The 23665-nt window shown below is 34.9% G+C and overlaps 1 protein-coding gene across 1 annotated transcript; it reads right to left on the bottom strand.

Moving 5' to 3' along the window:
• Positions 1–729: 729 nt before the first annotated feature.
• LOC114335200 (mantle protein-like) lies at positions 730–13682 on the bottom strand. The gene is made up of 3 exons (XM_028285396.2): positions 13576–13682; positions 3919–4218; positions 730–1164 (listed from the first exon to the last, which is right to left on the bottom strand). The coding sequence occupies exons 1-3, from the start codon at positions 13585–13587 to the stop codon at positions 880–882; spliced, it is 597 nt and encodes a 198-aa protein (XP_028141197.2). The 5' UTR covers positions 13588–13682; the 3' UTR covers positions 730–879.
• Between the last annotated feature and the right edge of the window lie 9983 nt (positions 13683–23665).

Genomic DNA, 23665 nt, shown 5'->3' with positions numbered 1-23665 from the left:
CATTGATTAAATTAAATGACATATAAAAATAGTATCTCATATCAATAATCAAGATCACATCAATACATATACACCGTTCTTAGGCGTCAATGCCCTTCGGTAGGGATCTATGGAAGAGTATCATCAAGATGCAAGCCCTTATCCCTTGCCGTACCGCTCCTCCATAGGCCGATCAGACGCTGGTTATTCCAGACCAAGTCGTAGATTCTATTGAATTTTTTACTACGGCGCCGGCGTTGTCCTTTTATTAATTTCATGACCCGGCTGAGGCTCGAACCGTCGATCGCAAATCCACTAAACTTGTCGATCGACTGCGCCTCTTCCAACTGAACTGGCTAGACCTACTTACTAGATTTTTATAAATATTTAGTTAACCCCAGGATGTTTCTTGTTCAATAGTGATCCATTGAACCATAAAGCCTATTCGCGCTGTATACCCCGAACGTACCCAGAGGGAGAACGCCTGCGCATTCCCTCCGAAAACCTATTGCGCAGGCGATCTCACTCTGGGTAAGTTCAGGTACGTTCAGGGCATGCAGCGATAAATATTCTGTGTTTTATTGTTTTGATATCTCGTCGTCTTAAAATTCCTGAAGGTATTCTCAGCCCGAAATAGTGGATGTGTGAGTTATTCGTAAGGGGATTTTTCCATATTCTCTATTTCATTTGTTTGATTTTGAAAACTGAGTACCTGTCGTCTATACAGATTTAAAGGATTAAACAGTGAAATTTGTTTAACAAGTTTATTAGCAAAACATAACAACATTCAACAATAACAGGTCAACAAATTACAGTCTGCTTAAGATGACTTAGATAATGGATTGAGGTGAAAACTAGATGAGAGATGAGATGGATACTACCCTAGAAAATCGAAAAGATTTAATGCCATCCGTGTTGTTCTTCACCGCCACCATGTTTGGATGTGTGTAAAACGTGTTTGTATACTGGCACGTGGACTGGGTAGGGTTGATTTACGTAGACTGGGTGATGCTTTTCGATTTCGATTTTGTATGGTTTGTCGACGTAGACGGGAACCAACTTTTCGACGGTGATTGGTACTTTCTTTTCGATTTCTTGAGGTACTAGTTTGTAGATTGGTACGGCAATGGGCTGTGGTACTGGCACATGTACGGCGTAAGGTTGAGGTACTGGAACTTTTACGACCTAAAAACAAAAACAAATGGTTAATTTTAAGAGAACAAGATTGATTAAACTGATTTATGATTCATAGTTTAGTACTCTCCCCTATGATGTTTAATATTTATGCAGAAACTGCCCTTCAACTTGCACAGCATAATGAAAAATGCCTCAAAATAAATGAAATTCCCATAAATAGTTTGCGATATGCCTATGATACAACTATCATAGGAGACAACATATAAAAATTACAAGAGATAGTAAATAATATTAATACAGTTGGAGAGGAATATGCTCTAATCATTAACATCACAAAAACGGTAAATGTGACCGCGGCTAAAAGTGATGGTGCAAGTAGCAATAGCTAGAATTACATTTACCGAATTCAATAACTATCTGTGTCAATCAGAAGCTTCTTTGGATCTCTGTATTCGCATCCTAAAGACGACCCCAGATGTATAACTGTAAATGACAGTGAGATAGAACAAATCTATGAATATATCTACTTAGGCCAAACTCTGAATATTGAGAAAGAGAACCAAACTGCGGAAATCTCTAGAAGAGCAAGATTTGCATGTGCAGGATTTGGAAAACTTAGTTGGATGCTTCATCATCATTTAGCCTCCTGCATCCAAAGTTGAACATAGGCCTCCCCTAATTTCTTCCAGTTTTGTGGATTTTGGGCTTTCTGCAATCAATTCCCAGCAATCCTTTTGACGTCGTCTGTCCATCGTGTAGATGGTCTACCTCTACTTCTTCTGTCTTCTCTTGGTCTCCACACTGTAATTTTTTGGGTCCACCTCCCGTCCTTCATTCTGGCTACATGGCCCGCCCAATTCCACTTCAGCCATGCTACTCGCTCTATGACATCTGTGACGCCTGAACAGGATGACTCCTGAACGCCTGTTGGATGCTTAAGAACCGCAAAATACCGCAATACTTAAAGAGCAAAGTTTTCAACCAGTGCATCCTTCCTATCATGACATATGGATGTCAAACCTGGACTCTAACCGAGGCAAACATGAATAAACTAGCCACAACAGAACAGTGGAAAGAGCAATGCTTTAGGTACACGACTGTCAGATAAGAAGAGGACGACTGGGTAAGATCTTCTTCTTTATAAGAAAGTCTGCTTGTTCATAGGTGGATTGATACCTCTATGGAAGGTTGTCACTCCATCTTTTGCGTGGTCTTCTTCTTCTTAAGGTGCCGAGACCGCTTGTCGATCGTTGGCTCTCATGTTGTGCAGCATATTAACAATCATTGTCTTATTTACAGCCGCACGAAATAGTGCAGTGCTAGTTTTCCCAAACCATTGGCGTAGGTTTTTAAGCCAAGAAGTTGTACGGCGGCCCACACTTCTTTTTCCCATTATTTTACCTTGCATGACAAGGTGAAGTATGTCATATTTTTCTGGGTGACGCATTATATGACCAAAGTATTCCAATTTGCGCCTTTTAACCGTGTTCACTACTTCGCAACTTTTATTCAAACGTTGCAAAACCCTTTCGTTTGTGACTCTTTCTACCCAACTGATCTTCAGAATACGGCGGTAGACCCACATTTCAAATGCTTCTAGGTTTTTTAAAAGCGATTCTGTCAGTGTCCATGCTTCAACCCCGTAAAGTAGTACTGGGAATATATAACATCGGACCATTCTTATGCGAAGTTCCAAATTTAGATCATGACTGCACAGGATTTTCTTAAATTTCATAAAACTTGTTCTTGCTTTGGCAATTCTACTTTTTATTTCTGTACTAGGGTTCCAGCTTTCATTAATATGAGTACCCAGATATACAAGATTATGCGTGGTCGCCCGATACTTTTTCTACCGATTGGAGATTTATCTCTTGACCTATTTTGACCACACGTGTATCCGCCATTCTGCTTATGTCGTTATTCCATTCTCTGTCTATTAAGTGTCCATTCGTTTATACACTCTACGTTACATTTTTATCTAATGTCTTCACTCCTCTTTCAATTTCTCAGCATATTTTCTGTAATTCTTCTCAGCACTTTCATCTCTACCGTTTCCAGTAGTCTTTGTGTTGTGGCTGTATCAGATCTTGTTTCTGATGCATATGTCATTATTGGTCTTACACTGGCTTTATAAATTCTTGACTTCACCACAAGACTGGATAAGATCAAAAACAAAAGTCGAGGATATCACAACAAAAATGATCAAACTTAAACGAAGCTTCGCAGGTCACAATACTAGACAAAAAGATCAATATTGGAACACCACAATACAACATTGAAGACCTTACAAGACGACCAAGAGGAAGACCACAGATGAGATGGGTAGATGACATAAAAAGATAAGCCCGAACAAATTGGTTGCTCAGGATAGAGATCGATGGAATGTGTTGTAAGAGGCACATGTTTAAAAATGGAGGATAGAAAGATAACAAGAAAATCTTTAAGGCGAAACTGTATGAAAATTGGCCTTTGGTGCATTTTTGTTACACAAAAGATGTTTGAATCTGAAGTTCTACTAAATAAAATCTATAATAGACTTTTATCTCTAAGATTTCTGGAAAAAGCAAACAAGGGACGGAATAATGTAGTCTCAGTTATCCGGAAGCTATAGGATTCGATACCTTTACAGATCTTAGACCTCCAAAAATGAAGAAAATGTACTTAAAAATATTCAGGAGAACAGAAAACCATGCTCAGCAAAGGCCAAACAAAATCTAGGAATGGAAATGTTTAAATATGTTGAAACAAAGTCTCACATGAAAACAGAGCGACCTCTAAAGTCACAAAAATATAGATATATACCTGTGGTACTGGTACTCCTACTGGATGTGGAACTGGTACTCCTACTTTCTTAACTACAGGTACTGCAACCGCTTGGGTATGCTCAATGGTATTAGTTGGTATGTGTTGGTGGTGTTCTTGAACTTGTGGTTGCCAGCCGCCGTGACCACCCCCATAACCGCTGTAATCTTGTCCTCCGAGTTCATGACCGCCTCCGAGATCATGGCCGCCTCCTAAATCATGGCTGCCTAGGTCTTGATGTCCATGTTCGTAACCAGCGTTGGTCAAACCTAGGGCTAGCGCCAAGAGGATGCTTGAACCCTATAAAAAGAAATGATATATAAACATTATATTTTTTAAATGTTATACATTTTAATAAGATTTAAAACAGTGGAAAATTATACTATATTTAAAATAAAACCAAATATAATTGTCACTTGTATTCTGGGATTCGTTGCCATAATTTTTTTATAAATAATATGAGGGCAGGCCCAATGTCTAAGCTACCTATCTGGAGGGCAGGGTAATTTTTTATTAGAGTGTTCTTCCTATATACCTATTGTTTTTCCGTGCTTGAAATATCGGTCTTCCCTTTAATATTCGTCCGCCTTCAGGACCATTGGGTAGAACCACATCTGCTCTATTCACCGTAGATATTCTTCTGTAATCCTAGACCCTCTCAGGGGCCGTCACAGAGTGCTGTCAGCCGGGCTAGCTTAACTCTAGCCAGGAAGTCAATATGGGATAGGCAGCTATCTGGGCGAAAAAAATGCGGAAGACCGAAAACAACATGGCTTGATCGAGTCCAAAAAGCAACATCTATGACCAGGATACTGACACGATAGACCTGAATGCAGACGATGAAATCTCCATACGACGAGGAGTCAGAGAAGTCAATTTTGTCGTCAACATTGTTCAATGTTTACCTGGACTAGTTATTTAAAAAGGCACTTAAGAGACAGCCATATGGAATAAAAATCAATGGGGAACTACTTAATGTAATTAGATATGCGGATGATACAGCAATTCTGTCAAATAATATTAAAGGTCTCCAAATTCTGCTTGATAGTGTTCACTACATAGGAGAGGAAATTGGCGTTAAAATAAACTCGTAGTCGTAACCTGCATCTAGATACAGAGATTCGATTAAATGGAGTCCAAGTTGAAAAAGTTCACGAAATGACATATTTGGGAACTGTCATGTCATAACGGACGAACTAGATCCAACCATAGAAATAAAACGAAGAATAGTAATGACTGAAACTACTTTTATGAAAATGAAGTAATTTCTTTGCAATAATCGTCTCAGTTTAGAACTAAGACAAAGAATGGTTAGAAAAAACAGTTATTTTTAGAACTATTTAGCGGTTTGTTAGTATAATATTATAATATTTATCCATTACCGCCAAAGGCCGATATTATCAACCAAAAAATATGATGAATCTGATGGTTATTCTAGTGACTTTATTGTGTGTGAATCTGTCGTTTTGAGTTTACTCCTCCTAGTTTAAAAACAGGGTATAGATAGTCTAGGACAGCGGTTCTCAAACTTTTTGAGTCATGTACCACCTACAGTTCTTTTTAAAAAATTTGGTACCACCTATATTTTTATATTGTATTAACAAGACTCACTATGTACTACTATTTTGATTTTTTTTGTGTTTTGTGTACCACCGCAAATGATGAGATGTACCACCAGTGGTACATGTACCACAGATTGAGAACCGCTGGTCTAGGACATATCCGACTTGCCCATGAGCATACAGTTGGTCTAATATAATAATAATAATATATATAGAAATAATTATCCACATAGATTTGAGAAAGTTATGAAGTTCGAATATCTAGGAACAGTAATTATTATAACACGAAATTAAATTTGGAAGAAAAAATCCAAAGTAGACTAATGAACGAGAACAAGTGTGTCTATGCATTAAATAGGTTATATCACATGTAAATGTCACAAATTGGAAGATGAAAGCAATGGACACACGGACGGATGAAAGAAAATGGTCAATCAAACCATAGGCCTACTAGGCTTGACAGGCTAATTATTATTATATAATTGGTCACACTAATAACACTTTATGTGATAACTGTAATGTTCAACTCACTCTTAAGCATGTTTTTGTAGAGTGTCCAATTTACCAGATCAGAGACAGACCTGCAATATATATGTAGACGAGAGCAGACTAAACTACGCAGAACAGAAACACATGGATAAACAAGGTAGCAGAATGGAGCCCAAGAGGAACAAAAAGGAGAGGACGACCGAGAAGATCTTGAGAAAATAAAGTTGACGAAGGAGGAAGCCATGTCAAGTCAAAGACATGATTGGAAGACGAAGACTGGGAAGATCGAAAAAAAATGGAATACTTGTAAAAGATCGTATCTGAGATGGAGAAGATGGCAAAATTGGAAAATTGAACATTTGATAAAATGCCTTAAAGAGATTAATATACTTAATAAAATTTATTATTTATAAGTAAATTATCCCATGTATATCGCTAATAACCTCAGAAGTTGTTGTGACTATGTTCGTGAAATAAAAAAAAAACAAACACCTGTTAACTTGACTGTTTATACAAAAAATATTTGCATAACTATTTCTTAATTTGTTGTGGCTGCCCATAAATTAATATTGAAAGATCCGGAGAAATGCATTAACTAAACAGTTAACAAAAAACCAAAACGTGCCATTTGTAGCAGTTGCTTTGCTTATACAATTCCGGTGAAATCAGATTTTGCTAATTCGCAAGAAAGTTCCGCATCTTAAATTATTACCGTTTAGTTTTTGCGCGAAGCTATTAAATGTTTTTATTCACTCATAATTACCATTATTACACGGTAGTCTAAAGTTTTAATTTTTGCGAGAAATGGGTTTAATTACTAGAAAGATGAGAATGAGCACTTAAAAAATTAGCGAATGTTCATGACACTAGCGATTTCTAACCTTAAGCTACAATTAGAAATGGTAGGTATTTAAATCTGAAATAAAAACTGCATTCCTATTATAAATATAAGCCACAATTTTTTTTTGAAATTAAGTTTATTTTCGACTTTTAGATTTCCACATTTCGAAGTAAAATTGCGACTTATTTCCAACTAAAATAGTAAATCAACATACAAATCTGTTCCAGGCTGAAGTTTTTGCTATGACGGCCTGCATTGATGAAATCATTGATGAAGACCCTAAAGCTAAGAGAATCAACATTTACATAGATAGCCAATCGGCTATTCTAGTTGTAAAGAACCCACTAACCAAATAAAAACTGGTGAGAAACTGCATAGATCTCCTTAATAACCTGGCAAAAGACAATAAAGTGTCTTTAATATGGGTGCCAGGTCATGAAGGGGTGCATCGGAACGAACGAGCAAATTTGTTACCTAAACAAGGCTTAAGAGAAACTTTTGAAAGCCTAGAACCTTTCTGTGGCATCACTAAAGCTGCTACGAAGAACGAGGTTCAGAAATGGCTGATAAAAAATCCTCAAAAGAAATGGAGAACCACTCACGAGCAAATCCAGACTAAAAAATAATCAAGAATATTGATAAAAAATTTCTCGAACACTTTGATGAACCTCAATAAACGAGAAATCAAAACGGTCACTGGAATGATCACTGGACATTGCCGTTTAAGAAATCACCTATACAAACTAGATAAGGTAAATGAACGATGGTGCAGAAAGTGCGAAATTGAAGAAGAGTCTACCTTACACATACTATGTCCTTGCAGTGTGCTAAAAGATGTAAGGCAGAAATTCACTGGTCAACCCAGGTTTGAACCAGAAGAGTTCCTAAAACTACCAATAAGAAAACTGTTGCCCTTCGTTGAGGCCACAGAACGTATTAGAGTTTAAGGGGGGGAAATAGGTTTAGAGGTTTCAAAATTTCGAATTTTTGGAACTAGCATGAATCGATAGTATTGCTATTCAAGAATGTGTTCTGAAAATTTCAAAGCATAATTCGAAATCCTTCCCAAGTTATGAGAATTATACAGAGCGCGCTCGCGTAGAGCGCAATCTGAGATTTTTTTTAAACGCGTTTTTCTCGAAACGACTTTTTTTCGGCTTTCGTGACGTCTAGCTCAAAAAGTAAGAAACCAATTTTAAAAAACCAAAGTGATTATTGTTCGTTATTAAATCGTCTTTGATATAAACCTCCAATCGGAATAAAAAATTGGTTTTAAGTTTAGTTTTAAGGGCAAATAACTGCAAAAAAAACGGTGAAAATTGATGTTTTTTTTCAAACTTGCGTAATTTTTCAAATTTTTGATTTTCTTTAGCCGAGTGGAGGTTAATATCGAAGGGAAACTTGTAATAAACGTAAAAATTTTTTTGATTTTAGGCGGAAATTACGATTTCTACATGTCACGCAAGCGACATGTTCGTGCGGCGAACGTCCACACGTTGCGGCCTACAACTGCTCTATTTTTAAATATAATAACTTAAAAAAATTTGGACATATACTATAGAATTATACATATACTTTAGAATATGTATAAAATGGTCCAAAAGTTGCAAAAAAAAAATTTCTACCTAAAAAAAATTTCAAAAATACATGAAAAATCAGGCTCCTAAACATATTTCCCCCCTTAAGGAAAAACAAGGTATGGTACAAAAGGACTTATGACCAAATGGCAGAGACTAACAACTAACGAGTCTGGCCTGAGTTAGGAAGAAGAAGAGAGAATACAGTTTTAAAACTAATATGGTGTGGAATTTATAAAAATAAAATAATTGGACCATTCTTTTTTCAAACTACTATGATGCTGAATATTACCGTAACCTAGAATTTTTAAGAAATGAGACTTCTGAATTCCTTGATAACCTACCAATCATAGAAAGGCAATAGTCATAGTAATGGAAATGGTCGAGAATTTATTCTATAAATTTTTGGTAAAGTTATTGGAAGATTTGTGGACGTTGACTGGCCTGCAAAATCTCCGGACCTGAACCCCCTAGACTGTTTCTTATGGGGATACTTGAGCCAACAGACGTTAGCAGATTTTGCTAATTCGCAAGAAAGTTCCGCATCTTAAATTATTACCGTTTAGTTTTTCCGCATTACTTCAAAATATAATGCAAGGAAAAGTGGAATCCAGGCCGTAGAAAAATGTCATGGATGCGGAATTTGAGAGAGTGGTTTGGCTGCACCACTAATGAACTGTTTAGGTCAGCTGTAAACAAGGTCAGGATAGCCTTGATGGTTTCGAATCTCCGATAGGAGTGGATAAGAAGAAGAAGAAAAAGAAGAAGAAGAAGAAGAACCAGAAGAAGAAGAAGAACAAGAAGAAGAAGAAGAAGAAGAAGAAGAAGAAGAAGAAGAAGAAGAAGTTTTTGCCCAAAGCTATTAAATAATGTTTTTATTCGCTTCTAATTACCATTATTACACGGCAGTCTAAAGTTTTAATTTTTGCCAGAAATGGTTTAATTACGAGATTGATGAGAATGAGTACAGTGGAACCCCGATAAGTCGGCCCCCGATAACCCGGAAGTCCGGCTAACCCGGACCGATTTTCATCAGAAAAAACCAATATTTTTTCACTTTTTTTCAAGTTTTTTACCAAGAAATAAACAATGTATGTATGTAATTTAGATGTACTGTGCATATTATGTGTTTCATTTTTTTGCAATTATAATGTGTATTTGTTTATTATTATTTATTAAATTTTATTAATTTTTACATTATTCTCCGCCTAACCCGGATTTTTGATAACCCGGATCGGCCTTGGTCCCGATTAATCCGACTTATCGAGGTTTCACTGCACTTAAAAAATTAACGAATACTTACGACAGCATATGGTGCAGAAACTCTAACAATAACGAAGAAAATAAGAAATACAATTTGTGTTACTCAAAGAGCCATGGAATGTTCGACGTTAAGCATTTCTCGTAGGGATCGGATTACAAACAAGAAAATTAGACGGAGAAGAGCATTGACAGATGCCATAGAAAGAATTATGACCCTTAAGTGGAACTGGGCAGGGCACGTAGCTAGAATATCAGATAACAGCTGGACACAGCGAATAATACACTGGAGACCAAGACAAGAAGACCAAGAAACAAGATTGTCCCATGACATAAAACGGATCTACAAAAATTGGATGCAAACAGCACAAAACACGAATACATGGAGAAGACTGAGGGAGACCTATATCCAGTAGTGGATAGATCCGGATTGAATGATGATGATGATGAGTCTATAATTTACTATTTTAGGTGGCAATAAGCTACAATTTTCCTTTAAAATTAAGTTTATTTGACGTTTCGATTTCCACATTTTAAAGTAAAATTATGGCTTATTCCCAACTAAAATAGTAAATTAGGAATTCGAAATATCTCTAAATGATTTACAGATACTACTGAACCGCGTGATAACTGCGAGTATAATGTACGACCTAGACCTCAACATTGGGAAAACTAAATCTGTGCACGAGGGTAAGCTATCACACAGCATGCCTATAGAGGGGCGTATGCTCGATACTTGCCCTAAAACAAAAAATCATGGACACCAGATCAATCAAACAATCGAAATCGGAAGATCGTACTAGGCAACATGGCGCCCAACTCAAAAACGAATCTACAACCCACAATCGAACTCCATTTTCAGACTCGTGGATCACAGCATTTCTACAATCTCTCACAGAACTCTCACTCTCGCAACCACTTAGCGACATGAGATAAACTCCGAAGCAGAAGATATGGAGCTCTAGACCCTCAGGTCTAACTACAAGGGTGACGGAACAACAAACTCATTACAAGAAGATGCAAAAATATGGGCAGAGTCACAATTCTGAAAAAAAGGCTGTCAGTCCTTTAAGACTCACTTTAGAAGAAGTTGGACGACCCCGTGCTCTTGTCGAACCCCACTGTAAAACTACATGGCCAAGTTCAATGCAACAAATCGTCAGATGACTTCATTGTACGGAAAGTAGCTCTCTTCAGACAAATACTTCCAGAGATCCCGGAAGAACAGCGATGCAGAGTTATCGCAAGCCAACTTCTTTCTCAAATTAGGATCCAACTATCCAACTAAATCCAATCAGCTGTGTAAATTTAGAACTCCTCGGGCTAATGACAGCAAATCAAGAGATCAAGAGAGTCGACAGATTTAGCTACCTCGAAACTATATACCCTTAACTCACAATGGTAAATAGCCGAAGAAATTACTCAAATCCAAAATCGCAATTGAACCGTTTACATTTACTAAGATGAGAACCTTAATGTACTGCTGTGAGCTGAGTTTAGAGAGCAAGACGCTAATGGTGGAGTGTTACGTTCTTCCGGTGCCGAAGCTTGGATAATGATACAAGCCACTAAAAAAAAAGATCGAAGCCTTCGAGATGCAGATCTACAGTAGAACGCCGATGCCATACAACTCATGAGAAAAGAACAAGAAATGTTTAACTTAGTAAAACAATGTAAGCTTGAGTAATTTGGCCACTTAATTTGTAATGGAGAAAGACATCGAAGTCTTCAAGTCGTCGTACAGGACAATGGTTTGCAATGGTTTCCGCTTAACGGTATCGAGGAAACCTTAACAAAACCATGATAGCCTCGATGGTCGCCACCTGGACCTAATAAGGCACTGAGGAAGAATGAGAAAAATATCTGCTAATTAACTAAACTCCTGATGTGAATCCATTATGAGTATATGTTGGCAAAAATAGAGACAAGCAGAACTAATACAAGAAAGCAGTAGGATACTAGTTATAGAAGACAAAATTGTAAAATTAGAGATGTGATCAATAACGAGACAACGTGAAAGATGTTAAATACATAAAACTGGATTTTTAAGAACGAACATGTAGTTTTAACAACTTGAACAGTGTCAGTAATAAAACCATCATTAAGGTAACATTTTAAGAAGATATAAACATGATAACAAGTAAATGGAGAGAAGACTAAGATGATGGCATTAACACCAAAAAATAGAGCCAAAAACATCGGTCACAAAATTCACGGCTTATAGCTCTACCTTTGAAGTGATAAACAAATCCACATACTTGGGCTCCCTGATCACCAAGGAGCACGTCATGACGAAAGAAATCAAGCGAAGGATAATCCTAGCAAACAAATGCTATTTTGGACTGAGTACAAATATTAGAAGCAGAAACTTAAGCCAAAAATCAAAAATAACTATATATGAAACCCTTATATAACCAGTGTTGACATATGAATCGGAAACATGGACCACATCCAAGGCCGATGAAAACCTTCTGCTTATATTTGAACGAAGGATCCTGCGAGGAATATTTGGTGGAATCTGTGAAAATGGTGTTTAGAGGAGGAGGTACAGGAAAATGTAGGAGGATCTGGTTACCAATTTTAAAAGAAGAAGTCGGCAACAAGATTATACTAACATTAAGGATTAATATAAAGTCGGTACACATTATGTACAATTATATACATAATGCATACAACACACCATACATAAACATAAACAAATAATACACAAACACAAAAGAATTAGAATTTGATGTCATGTTGAGGGTAAAAAGACTACCCTCGGGAGCCTCAGTACCCTCAGAAGACTCAGAATTTTTTAATAAAGGATTTTTGCCTATAAGACGGAGGTCAAAGTCACCCATCAAGTTTTAAAAATATACCTCTTCGAAAAAACTTTGGGTTATAAAAACAGACCTCACTGTTTTATGAAATAATCTTTCTTTATCGATTTCCGGAGGGAAAATCGAAACATCAAGCTTTTTTTAAGTAAAAATGTAATTTTCATTATAACATTGTAGCTTGGCCCCCTATAAATATAATACTTAAAGAATTTTTAATTTTTCAATTTATATCAAAAAATGATGTTTGCACTTTTAGTGATAAATATTTTAAAATAATTAACAAAGCATATTTTTACATATTTAAATAATTTTCACTTTACCATTTAAATTTTAAATACTTAATTTCTGATATTTTTTTCTAAAAAATCTTAACAAGAATATAAATAAATTAAGCTGGTTAAAAATTTTAAATTTTTTAATCTATTTCGTATGTATCTCGATTTGATAAATTTTTGTATTTAATTCTTCTTTAAAAATTGACTACATCAATAAAAACAGAAAACACTAAAAAAATTAAAATAAGTTTAAGCTGTCAATGGCACATACAAATTTTACTATAAAATTAATGCAATATTTGAACATTTAAAGCTTAAGTGGTCAAGTAATTTTAACGTCGACTCCAAAAATTATAAAAAACGCAATAACGTAATCTGTACTGATAAGTAAAAAGGTCTTAACTTAAAAAATATTGATTTTGACTAAGTTTAGTACATTGAAAAAATAAATAAAAAGTAATAGAAATCGACGATTTTCGTCTATATTTTAATACTTCAAAAATGTGTTAAAGAGCGTTAAAACTCAATAGTTTTTCATCGCTATTTATTGCTTTTTTAAAGCACTCAAAAACTTAGTCAAAATCGATATTTTTGACTTTTTTTACGTATCATTACAGAAAAATATAAACCATACAAAATCTGTAACTTTTTAAATAATTAAAATTATTTTGTATTTTTAATATTGTGTTTATTAGAACCGTAAAAATTGTTTTTAGCATAAATATTTTTATATCGAAAAAAAACCACCAAAAAACTTAAAATAAATTTTAAACCACGAATCACTGTACACAATCACAAAACCTCTCGGTATACGCCAATGTAATTACTTACGATGAAACTCATGTTGCGATATTTAGAGCTTAAGTCGATCACTTCTAAGAAATTGCAAGAAACTGATGAAGATACGAAGGGGATCGAGAATTTATATAAAAAGTTAAGTGGGGCTCCCCGAGTGAAAGGTTTTCTTCACAAAAATTATGTGTGACTTTGTATGAAAAGTGAATCGGACCACACGGTAAAACGATAGAAGGTTTGTCAACGGGTTAGGAATATTCCGTTCGATCTATCTTCTTTCCCTTTACCAGGTCAATGTACGTCGTGCAATAGGATACACGAGAATTAATATTTCTAAAATAAAATGTATGCACAGTTTGTATTTACATTTTATCACGTGTAATGTAATGTAAATGAACGCATCTTGGGAGAGACAACACTTGGTACATACTGATAGGCCCAAATATCTTGGAGTCATACTAGACCGATCACTAACATATAAATTCCACTATCAGAGTACAAGGCAAACGGTCACTACGAGAAAAATCTTCGCCAGAAACTTGTAGGGAACAAAGTAAGTTATTAATCGAAGTAGCACAGAAAGCGACAATAAATATCGCCTCCGTACCACCAGATTGACAACAGGTGGAATACTTTCTTTGGTTACACATCCTGAGATTTTCAAAATTTATAAATTATACAGGATGCCGAGGAAATTCAGATCAGAGAATTTTAAATAATTCACAACTCATCTGCTCAGCGTGGTAAAAGCTCCAACAAGAAAGATTCCTTAATACTCAAACAAAAGAGTAAACAGGGCCGCGTTTAGGTCAATTGACGCCCTAGGCAATTCTCTGGTAGCCGCCCTTCAAATATGTACCATTTTTGCAAAAAAAAATTGCAGAAATTTTTATTTAAATAATACACTAAAAATGGATATAAACTACGAGGTTTATATACCTATAACAGAAAAAATTGTCAGTCGAGTTCGATCACATCAGAGACTTCTATTCAAAAAAAAATTCTCATCAAAAAAATTTTTTTTCTTGACAAAATCGACGAATTGTTAACACGTTCTTGGGTCATAGGTACTTGATGGGGAATATTTTTAATTCTTGACGTTTTCGAAAATGACCTTTCAGCGGACACGTTTACAACTGGGATGCACAAATAAATGTGCAAAGCAATGTCAAAATTAGGGAAAATAGGAAAGGTTTTCACCTCCGATTTCGTTGAACCTCTATCGATTTTCATGAAAATTGGTAAGTAGTTAGAGAATACCTCAAGGAACAAAGGTGACATGATGCCAACTTGCGCGTTTACCGTAGTGGTGGATGGCACTCCTTCTCGAGGGTGAAAATTATTTTTTTTAAATAATACCATAAATCGACAGAGAGACAAATTCTAAGCAAAATTTGTTATATACAGTTATTAATATAAATCAATACTTTTTGAGTTATTAAAGATCAAAGATTTTATTTTTTCGTAAAAAAATGCATGTTTTAAGGCTGTTTTCACGTATTACTCAAAAATTATAAGCTTAAACAAAAAAGTTATTATTACCAAAATTGAAGATAATAAAAAGCTGAATACACTCCTCGCTTAAAGAACTAAACTAATGTTAATTCAAAGTGAGTTATGAGTAATTGAATGTATATATTTTTCGACGAGTACCCAAACCTAAGTATTCAAGCTTAGATAACGGGAAAACTGGAAAACGATGCATTTTATAAAATATACCTGCTAAGCACTTGTCAAAGAACTTCGGAGTACCTATCAAATGAGCTCCAGTAGAAGCTAATGGCATCACAATTAAGCAGGGTATGATGAAAATAAGAGAACCCTTTAGAACTTTTTAGGAAAAAGTGAAAATTAAAACATACGCCATTTCCACAAAAGTTAAAATTTACAGTAATCCTTAGAAGAATTTTTTTAAATTAGCATAAGCAATGATTTCAACAATTTTGAGTGGTTTAGATTGCATATTTTTGAAAATTTAAAAAAATCAGAATTTTTAAAATTATCGTAATTTTCATTTTCTTTTGATAAATTTCACTTTTCATTTTCTTTTGATATTACTTCAAAAATACTCAATATACGTAAAAAGTGATCATATGTATAACCAAAATTTAGTTTTTTCTGTATCAAATATTTTACCTTTTTATTATTTTTGTAGGGTAAAAAATAACCGAGATAGAAGCGCTTAATGCTTAAATTTTGCGAGAACCATGTAATCGGTGCCATTTAACCGTTTATTTAGAAAAAAAGTAAGGGGTTTAAAAGATTAAATTCAACGTGGTTTAATAGCTATTAAAATTAACTTTCAAATGGTTTTTAGACAAACCTGATATCGCAAAAATGAACGGAGGTATTAAAAAAAAACAATGACTTTTTGGAAAAATTTTTAAAAGATAAATTTTGAAAAATATTTGGTGCAAAAATTTTAATGCGATCAACTTGTTCGGGAACTTATTTGATAGATATTTCTAAGTACTTTGACAAATATGTTTAATAGGCTTATGTTATAAAATGCGTCATTTTCCCGTTATTTAAGCTTGAACACTTAGATTTGGATACTCGCCGAAAAAAATATACATTAAATTACCTATAACTCACTTTTACATAACATTAAAATGTTTTTCTAGTAAGAATTTTATTTCATTTTTTATTAGCTTCAATTTTGGTAATAATAACTTTTTTGTAAAATCTTATAATTTTTGAGTTATGTATTTATGGAAACTCGGTTAAGAACATGCATTTTTAAAAAAGAAAAATTAAAATTTTTGATCTTTAATAACTCAAAAAGTTTTGATTTCTTATAATAACTTTATGCAACAAATTTTGCTTAGAATTTGTCCCTCTATAGAATTCTGGGGATATTTTTAATAAAATAATTTTCACCCACGAGAAGGGGTGACATCCACCCCCAGGGTAAAAGCGCAAGTTGACGCCATGTCACCTTTGTTCCTTGAGATATCCTCTAAACACTCACCAATTTTCATGCAAATCGATGGAGGTTCAACGAAATCGGAGGTAATAGCTCATATCCACCTTCAGTGACTGCACTAACTCTTCTTTAAATATTAAGATTTGTCAATTATTGGTGATTTTATTGTGGTATCCAAATGACCCTTTAAGTGAATGCATTCATGTATGAATGATGTATCTTGGTCGTCTTTATTTTGTAGATATCAGATTTTCAGCTTCTTTAGGTAATAATTTATTGCTTAATTATGGCAAATCTGTTAATAACACGAAAACTTTGATAGATAAGTCGATAAGATTCCAGACGTCTATTCAGGTCTCTTATCAAAGTGTCGATTATAATATAGAATATAGAATGTGTGGATTTTCATCTCATCACTAGCTGAAAGTTTAGTTCATCATCAGCCCCCTCGTCAAATTGAATTTTACTTTTTCTCTTTCTTATTATTATGTTCTATTTGGGCACAATTTTTTGGCTTCCTTGCGGTAAAGAAATTTGAAAGAACTTCATTTTCCTTAATGACAGAACCCAGATCCATGATTTTTATATACAAATATTTTTGTACAGTATTTTTGCCGCTCTCTCATAATGTGCCGCCCTAGGCAACTGCCTATATTATTGCCTAATGGATAAAGTGGCCCTGAGAGTAAATGAATAAAAAATGTATAAACATTAACAATTTCTTTGCAACACGAAAATGCAGCAGCCGCATAATACTATGGTCAAATCTGAGAGTGCAGGAAGAGTCTATACCGGTTCCGGGGCTATTTTCCCCCTCATCAGTAGTCCCATATCCTCCTCTCTCAGATTCTTCCACGTACCACACTTTGGGCCTTTCCGAATTGCAAAGAAAGAAATGTCACGGATGAACTAGGGCCATCTACCGAAAAACAAAGTAAGTCATCAATCGAAGTAGCACAGAAAACGACAATAAATATCGTTCCCATACCACCAGATTGACAACAGGTGGAACACTTTCTTTGGTTATACCTCCTGAGATTTTCAAAATTTATAAATCAAACAGGATGCCGAGGAAGTGAAGATGAGAGAATTTTAAATAATTCACAACTCATCTGCTCAGCGTGGTAAAAGCTCCAACAAGAAAGATTCCTTAATATCCTGTCATCCGTTAACGAAAGATTCCTGTCATCCGTGACATTTCTTTCTTTGCAATTCGGAAAGGCCCAAAGTGTGGTACGTGGAAGAATCTGAGAGAGGAGGATATGGGACTACTGATGAGGGGGAAACAACCCTCGAAACCGGTATAGACTCTTCCTGCACTCTCAGATTTGACCATAGTATTATGCAGCTGCTGCATTTTCGTGTTGCAAAGAAATTGAGAATGTTTATACATTTTTGTAGGGAACAAGTGGGGTGCAAACCCATCACAACTCTTAAAATCAACAGCTGAGGCCTTATGTTTCTCAGGAGCAGAATATGCTTGTCTCGTCAGGGGTAGATCGACACACGCCCTTCAAGTCACCACGGCATTAAATGAAACATGTAGAATAACTACCGGCTGTATGAAATCTACCCCTCTATTCTTACTGTACCGGGCAGCTGGATTCGCACCACCAGAAGAACGTAGATGCACCTCACAATATGTGGAGAAGTTCAGACAAACTTTCGATGAAAGGCACCAATTATACGGATTTGACGAACCACCAGGAACCAGCCGATTTAAATCAAGGAAAAGTTTTATGAGAAACGTCAGCGTCGAACTACCAGAACTGTTCCCCCTACACCCAGAACCACCACGTTGCCCCTCTAAAACAGAAAAGAACCTCATTAAGTGGGGTATAAACACAAATAACGACGCACTTTGTGAATGTGGGGAAATACAGAATGTGGAGCACCTGAGAGTATGCAGACTTTGCCTATCACAGTGCACCCTCGATGATCTATGGCTCGCAACTACAAAAGGTGTAGACGTAGGCGATACTGGACAGAAAATCTGTAGTCGGTAGAGTATTAGCTAGACTTTCACTAAGGTGTAACCTTGGTTTCCCTCGATATACTCCAGCTCCAACTCCTTCGTCAGTTTTCGAACCATCAGTATACCAGCATTTATCTGCCATTATGAGATTCGTTTTGTTCGACTCTAGTTCGTCCCTTTCTGGAAAAAGGACGTTAAAAGGCTTCTCGAAATTATATTTAGGTTGCAATGCACCTGGTACCATTTCCAACTCTGGAGGATTTTTATCTCTTTTTCCATATTTGATCCCGGTGTTCTTTTGCCCTGCTTCCTGGCGTGCCTTTTGCCTAGGCTTACCTGGTGGTTGGGGTAGTCGACATCGCTCCTGTTATAATTAAGCTTGTCATTGAAGCTTTCTTAGTTTGTCTTCGGTAATCTTTTGATGGCATTTAGACCACCATATTAGTGCACCAAAGCACCATATGTAATCACAGATCAAACTACAGTAATAATATTTTATATTATAAAGCCAGTACATCTGGTTTGGGTTTTAGACCCCATATTGTTCCACAGATCCTTCTCCATATCCAAAGGGAAAGCTTTGCGTTGTTATTCTGACCAAATGACCGTTCCATCAAAACCGCTTATCCGATATTATTCCTAGGTGTTTGACCTCATTCGCCTATTATCGCTAGTATCTCCAGGCAATTAACCAGGAATGCCCATAGGTGCAGACATAGGACCCCCTTTTGTAAATACTCCCTACCTCTCGTGGTCGAAACCCCTCTCCTTACAGGTAGAGGCGTTGCAGGCTATTTTCCAGCATTTGATCGAGTTATATATGTCAGTGGATATCCCTTTTAATGCTGCTGCATCATAAAGAGAATTTGGTATTGCAATATTGCGCTTCTATTGTACCTTCTACATCTAGAAAGGTACTTAACGTAAAATCTCCTATATTAATGGAGTAATTGACTTGCTGAATTACCTCGTCCAGTGGTGTTTCTGTTGATCATAGTCATGCTGGTTACCACTGAGAGAATGATCCCTCAAAGGCCTCTTCTTAGTACGTCTATTAATTTGTATTCTCATGTTTTCTTCAACAGAAATTATGTAAAACGGATTGGTGTGTAGAATAGATTGAGGTAGGGCGCTGTCTTGTTGTCTTATTTTGTTCATCACCCTTACTACAGCCATTACAGTTGCTAAGTCTGTGGTATAAAGTCTACAGCTATGCCAGCTATAAAGATCTTTCTTAGGATGGGAAATAAAATGTCTAACCCTTTTAGTATTATGACAAGAAATATTCCATCCTCTCCTGTAGATTTAAATGAAGCCAAGTGACCTATGACTGACTTTACATTCTGTAGTTTGATGTTTTTTTACAGAGAATTCCTAGTCTTCTTTTCTAGGATGTTTATGTCGTCCTAGGTTTCCAGCTTGAGTCTGCCAATCAACAACTTTTTGTTGATGTCAAGAGTCTTGTGCTTAAATGTTATGTCAATCTCTCAAAATTTGTGATCAATGTCTCTGGTATTTATTACACAGTAAGGAATTGCTCTTTTAATAGGAAAATTTTTATTTAAATTCGTTTTATATCATAACTAAATTTAAGAAGTAATTGCCTGCGTCTTCAGGAATATCATTAATTCATTCTTTTGTTATATTTACTGTATTCTACGCATTCACTATTATGTCAAAATTTTTCATCTAAATTATAATTTTAACAAAAGACAATAAAACGCATTTTTATTTCCAAATTATTATAAATATAAAAGCTTTCTATAGTTATTTAATTACAAATAAAAAGATGTATTTGTGCCCCGTTTATTAATAACAGTCTAATTTCTTCCTCACAGTATTGTTTGAGTAAAATTTTTTCACAATACGTAGTTATAGACCAGGGCGCATCTGTAAAAATATTAGTACATTTGGACGTTGAGAGGTGACTCAAATTTTTTTGCAGAAATTGCTTGAAAATATCTCAAATAATAATATTTGAGTTATCTTCCCTCTCACAAAGGTCCGGAACATTGTTTAAATAATCAAAATGTCAAAAAATGAAGGAAAAACTCGATTTTTTCTTCGTTTTTTGATTATAACTTTAAAAGTGTTCATTTCCGAGAAAAGTTTTACTAACATAAAAATTGCGTAATTCAATTTCCTACAATATAGAGTTGGTAAAAAATTTAAAAAATAGTCACCCTTGTTGCAAAATAGCAATAATTGCGAAAAAAACATACAAAAACAAGTATTCGCATTTTACGTTTTTCAACCATTTATGCTACATTTAGGACCTTCATATTCCACCCAGAAAGACTTTATGATACATTAAAACAATACTGTAAATTTAATTAAGATCGGTTCAATAGATTTTGCAAAATAAATTTTGCAATCCAGCTTTCGCAAAAAAAATTCATTTTTTTAAAATGTTACAGGACTGAAAATAAAGCAGATAGCAAGATGAAATTTTTGCTTATAGAAGTGTACGGTACCTTTCATATGCAATTTACAAAACTAAAATCGATTAACTACCACGGCGCCAGGAATTTTTTTTAATAAACATTAATTATTGGTGCTACGCGTCTGAGAGCGGATAGTTTGCTCTGATTGGGCATTTCAATGACCTTTGATAATGATTGATACATTTTAATTTTTATTACATTTCGATATAAATAAATAAATTTGTTTATTGCAAAATAAAAACACAAATTCTATCCTTTGAAATAACACTTTTTTTAGCAAAAACTTTCTTTGTTTATATATTCTTAGAGAATAAAAGTTTATTATTTTTAAACATATGCAATTGTTTAAACAATATTTCACAAACAATAATAAAATTAGTTTGATTTTTGTGGAATTAAAATATTAAAATTCAACAAAATATAGAGTAAGAAAATAATATATTAGATAAAGATTGGAAGAAATTTTGGAGGAAATCAACTTGTGTGAATCGAACACCGCTGGCGCGTAGCACCAAAAATTAATGTTTATTTAAAGAATTTCCTGACGCCGTAGTAATTAATCGATTTTAATATGACAAATTGAAAATGAAAGGTACAGTACACTTCTATAAGCATACAAAAATTCAACTTGCTATCTGCTTTATTTTCAGTCCTGCAACATTTAAAAAAATTAATTTTTTTTGCGAAAGCTGGATTGCAAAATTTATTTTGCAAAATCTGTTGAACTGATCTTAATGAAATTTACAGTGTTGTTCTACTATATTATAAAGTTTTTCTGGGTAAAATATGAAGATCCTAAGTGTAGCATAAATGGTTGAAAAACGTAAAATGCGAATACTTGTTTTTGTATGGGTTTTTTCGCAATTATTGCTATTTTGCAACAAGGGTGACTATTTTTTAAAATTTTAACCAATTCTATTGTAGGACATTTAATTACGCAACTTTTATGTCAGTACAACTTTTCTCAGAAATGAATAGTTTTAAAGTTATAATCAAAAAACCAATAAAAAAATCGAATTTTTCCTTCATATTTTGACATTTTGATTATTTAAACAATGTTCCGGACCATTTTGAGTGGGAGGATAACTCAAATATTATTATTTGAGTTATTTTTAAACAATTTCTCCAAAAAAATTTGAGTCACCTCTCAACGTCCATCTCATAACAGATGCGCCCTGGACTATTATACAAATTAGTAGACAAATAATTTTGGAGAAGTTCAATTTTCTAAAACGAATAATGTTGCGAAAAGGAAGAAATCGTTAATAGTGCGGCAGATTCGTGCAAATATAAGAATTGTGCATTTAATGATAGAAGCGTATAATTTGGACCACAAATTCTACATATATAAACGTTCAAATTTAGATGGGAGGCCACCTCAGATTTTGCCTTTTACAAAAATGGCGGGGATTCAAAGTGGCGACTATACATAATATGTGACTAATAGCACGATAACTTTTGAACAAGACTTCAGATTTCAACCAAATTTGGTATATAGGTTCTTTTTTTGATGTATAAGATCGAGATCTTGAACCGGAAGAATAGGTTAACCAGAAGTTGTGTTTTTCCTGGTTTTTATGTAAAAATATGTTGTTTTTTTTTCAATTCTTTCACCCTGTATATATTAATTTTTCAAAAAGTTAATACGGCCATTAAAAAGAGCGTAAAAATATTTTTTAGGAAACATTTTGAACTTTTTAGTTATGTTAATTACCATTTAATAAATGCAAAACGTATCTTCACATGTACCTATGTGCGGCAGATTCGTTCAAATATTATAAGAATTATTGTGCATTTAATGGTAGAAGCATATAAACTCCTGGACAAAATTAACGCACCACTTTAGTTAATCTAAATATTTACAATATGAACACAAAATAAAACTAAGTTACATTGAAATAATAATAAACACCTACAAGTAAGTCCAACATGACTTTATCATGACCTTAATTTGCCTTATTGTTTCTTTAAAAATTGTTTTTGCCGGAAATGCGTAAATAAGCTAGCACAACTCCAAATTGCAAAAAGAAAAAAATCAGTAAAGTAACACAATAAAATGCATCTGGGTCAACACTAATACCGTGTAGGCCCTCCTCTACTTCTTATGACTGCATTTATGCGTCGAGGCATGGTTGATATCAAATGTTCAACAAAAGCTTGCGGAATATTCTCCCATTCTTCAATAACGGCCTTAATGAGTTGGTTGCGATTGGCAATAGAGGGTCTACGACTTCGAATCTTAGGATTCATGTCCGGACTCTTAGGTGGCCACTCTAATAATGGAATATCAACATCATTTAGGTAGCCAATAACCTGTCGAGCCACATGAGGACGAGCGTTGTCTTGCATGAATAAAAAATTAGGTCCAAGAAACGGAGCAAAAGGCATTACATGTTCGACAAAAATGTTGTATAAGTAATAATGGGCATTCATAGACCTCGTACGTATGGGGGCCAACTCCGTACGAGCTTCAAAACAAATTCCCCCCCAAAACATTTTAGAGCCACCACCAAAAGGTACTTTAGGAGAGATATTGCAGCTGGCAAACCTTTCTCCTCGCCTTCGCCAGACACGCTCAGGATCATCTGGAGCTTTTAGGCTTACTCTAGTCTCATCGGAGAAAAGAACTCGTTTCCAATTATCGATGGTTCAATTCTGATGCAATCTTGCAAAATTCAATCTCTGAACCCTGTGTTCTCTGGTAAGCAAGGGTTTTTTGGCCGGTTTCCTGTTGCTCAATTCTGCTTCATGTAAACGTCTTCTAACTGTTCGAGACGATAT

This window comes from Diabrotica virgifera, chromosome 6 (genome assembly GCF_917563875.1).
Source record: "Diabrotica virgifera virgifera chromosome 6, PGI_DIABVI_V3a".
Taxonomy (NCBI): domain Eukaryota; kingdom Metazoa; phylum Arthropoda; class Insecta; order Coleoptera; family Chrysomelidae; genus Diabrotica; species Diabrotica virgifera.
This window is presented reverse-complemented; position numbering and strand designations above follow the sequence as displayed.

Bases quoted from the DNA above. Each gene is read 5' to 3' on its own strand.
- LOC114335200 (XM_028285396.2), bottom strand. The intron at 1,165-3,918 runs GTATATATCTAT...TTTTGTTTTTAG, and splicing joins TAGGAGTACCAGTACCACAG to GTCGTAAAAGTTCCAGTACC.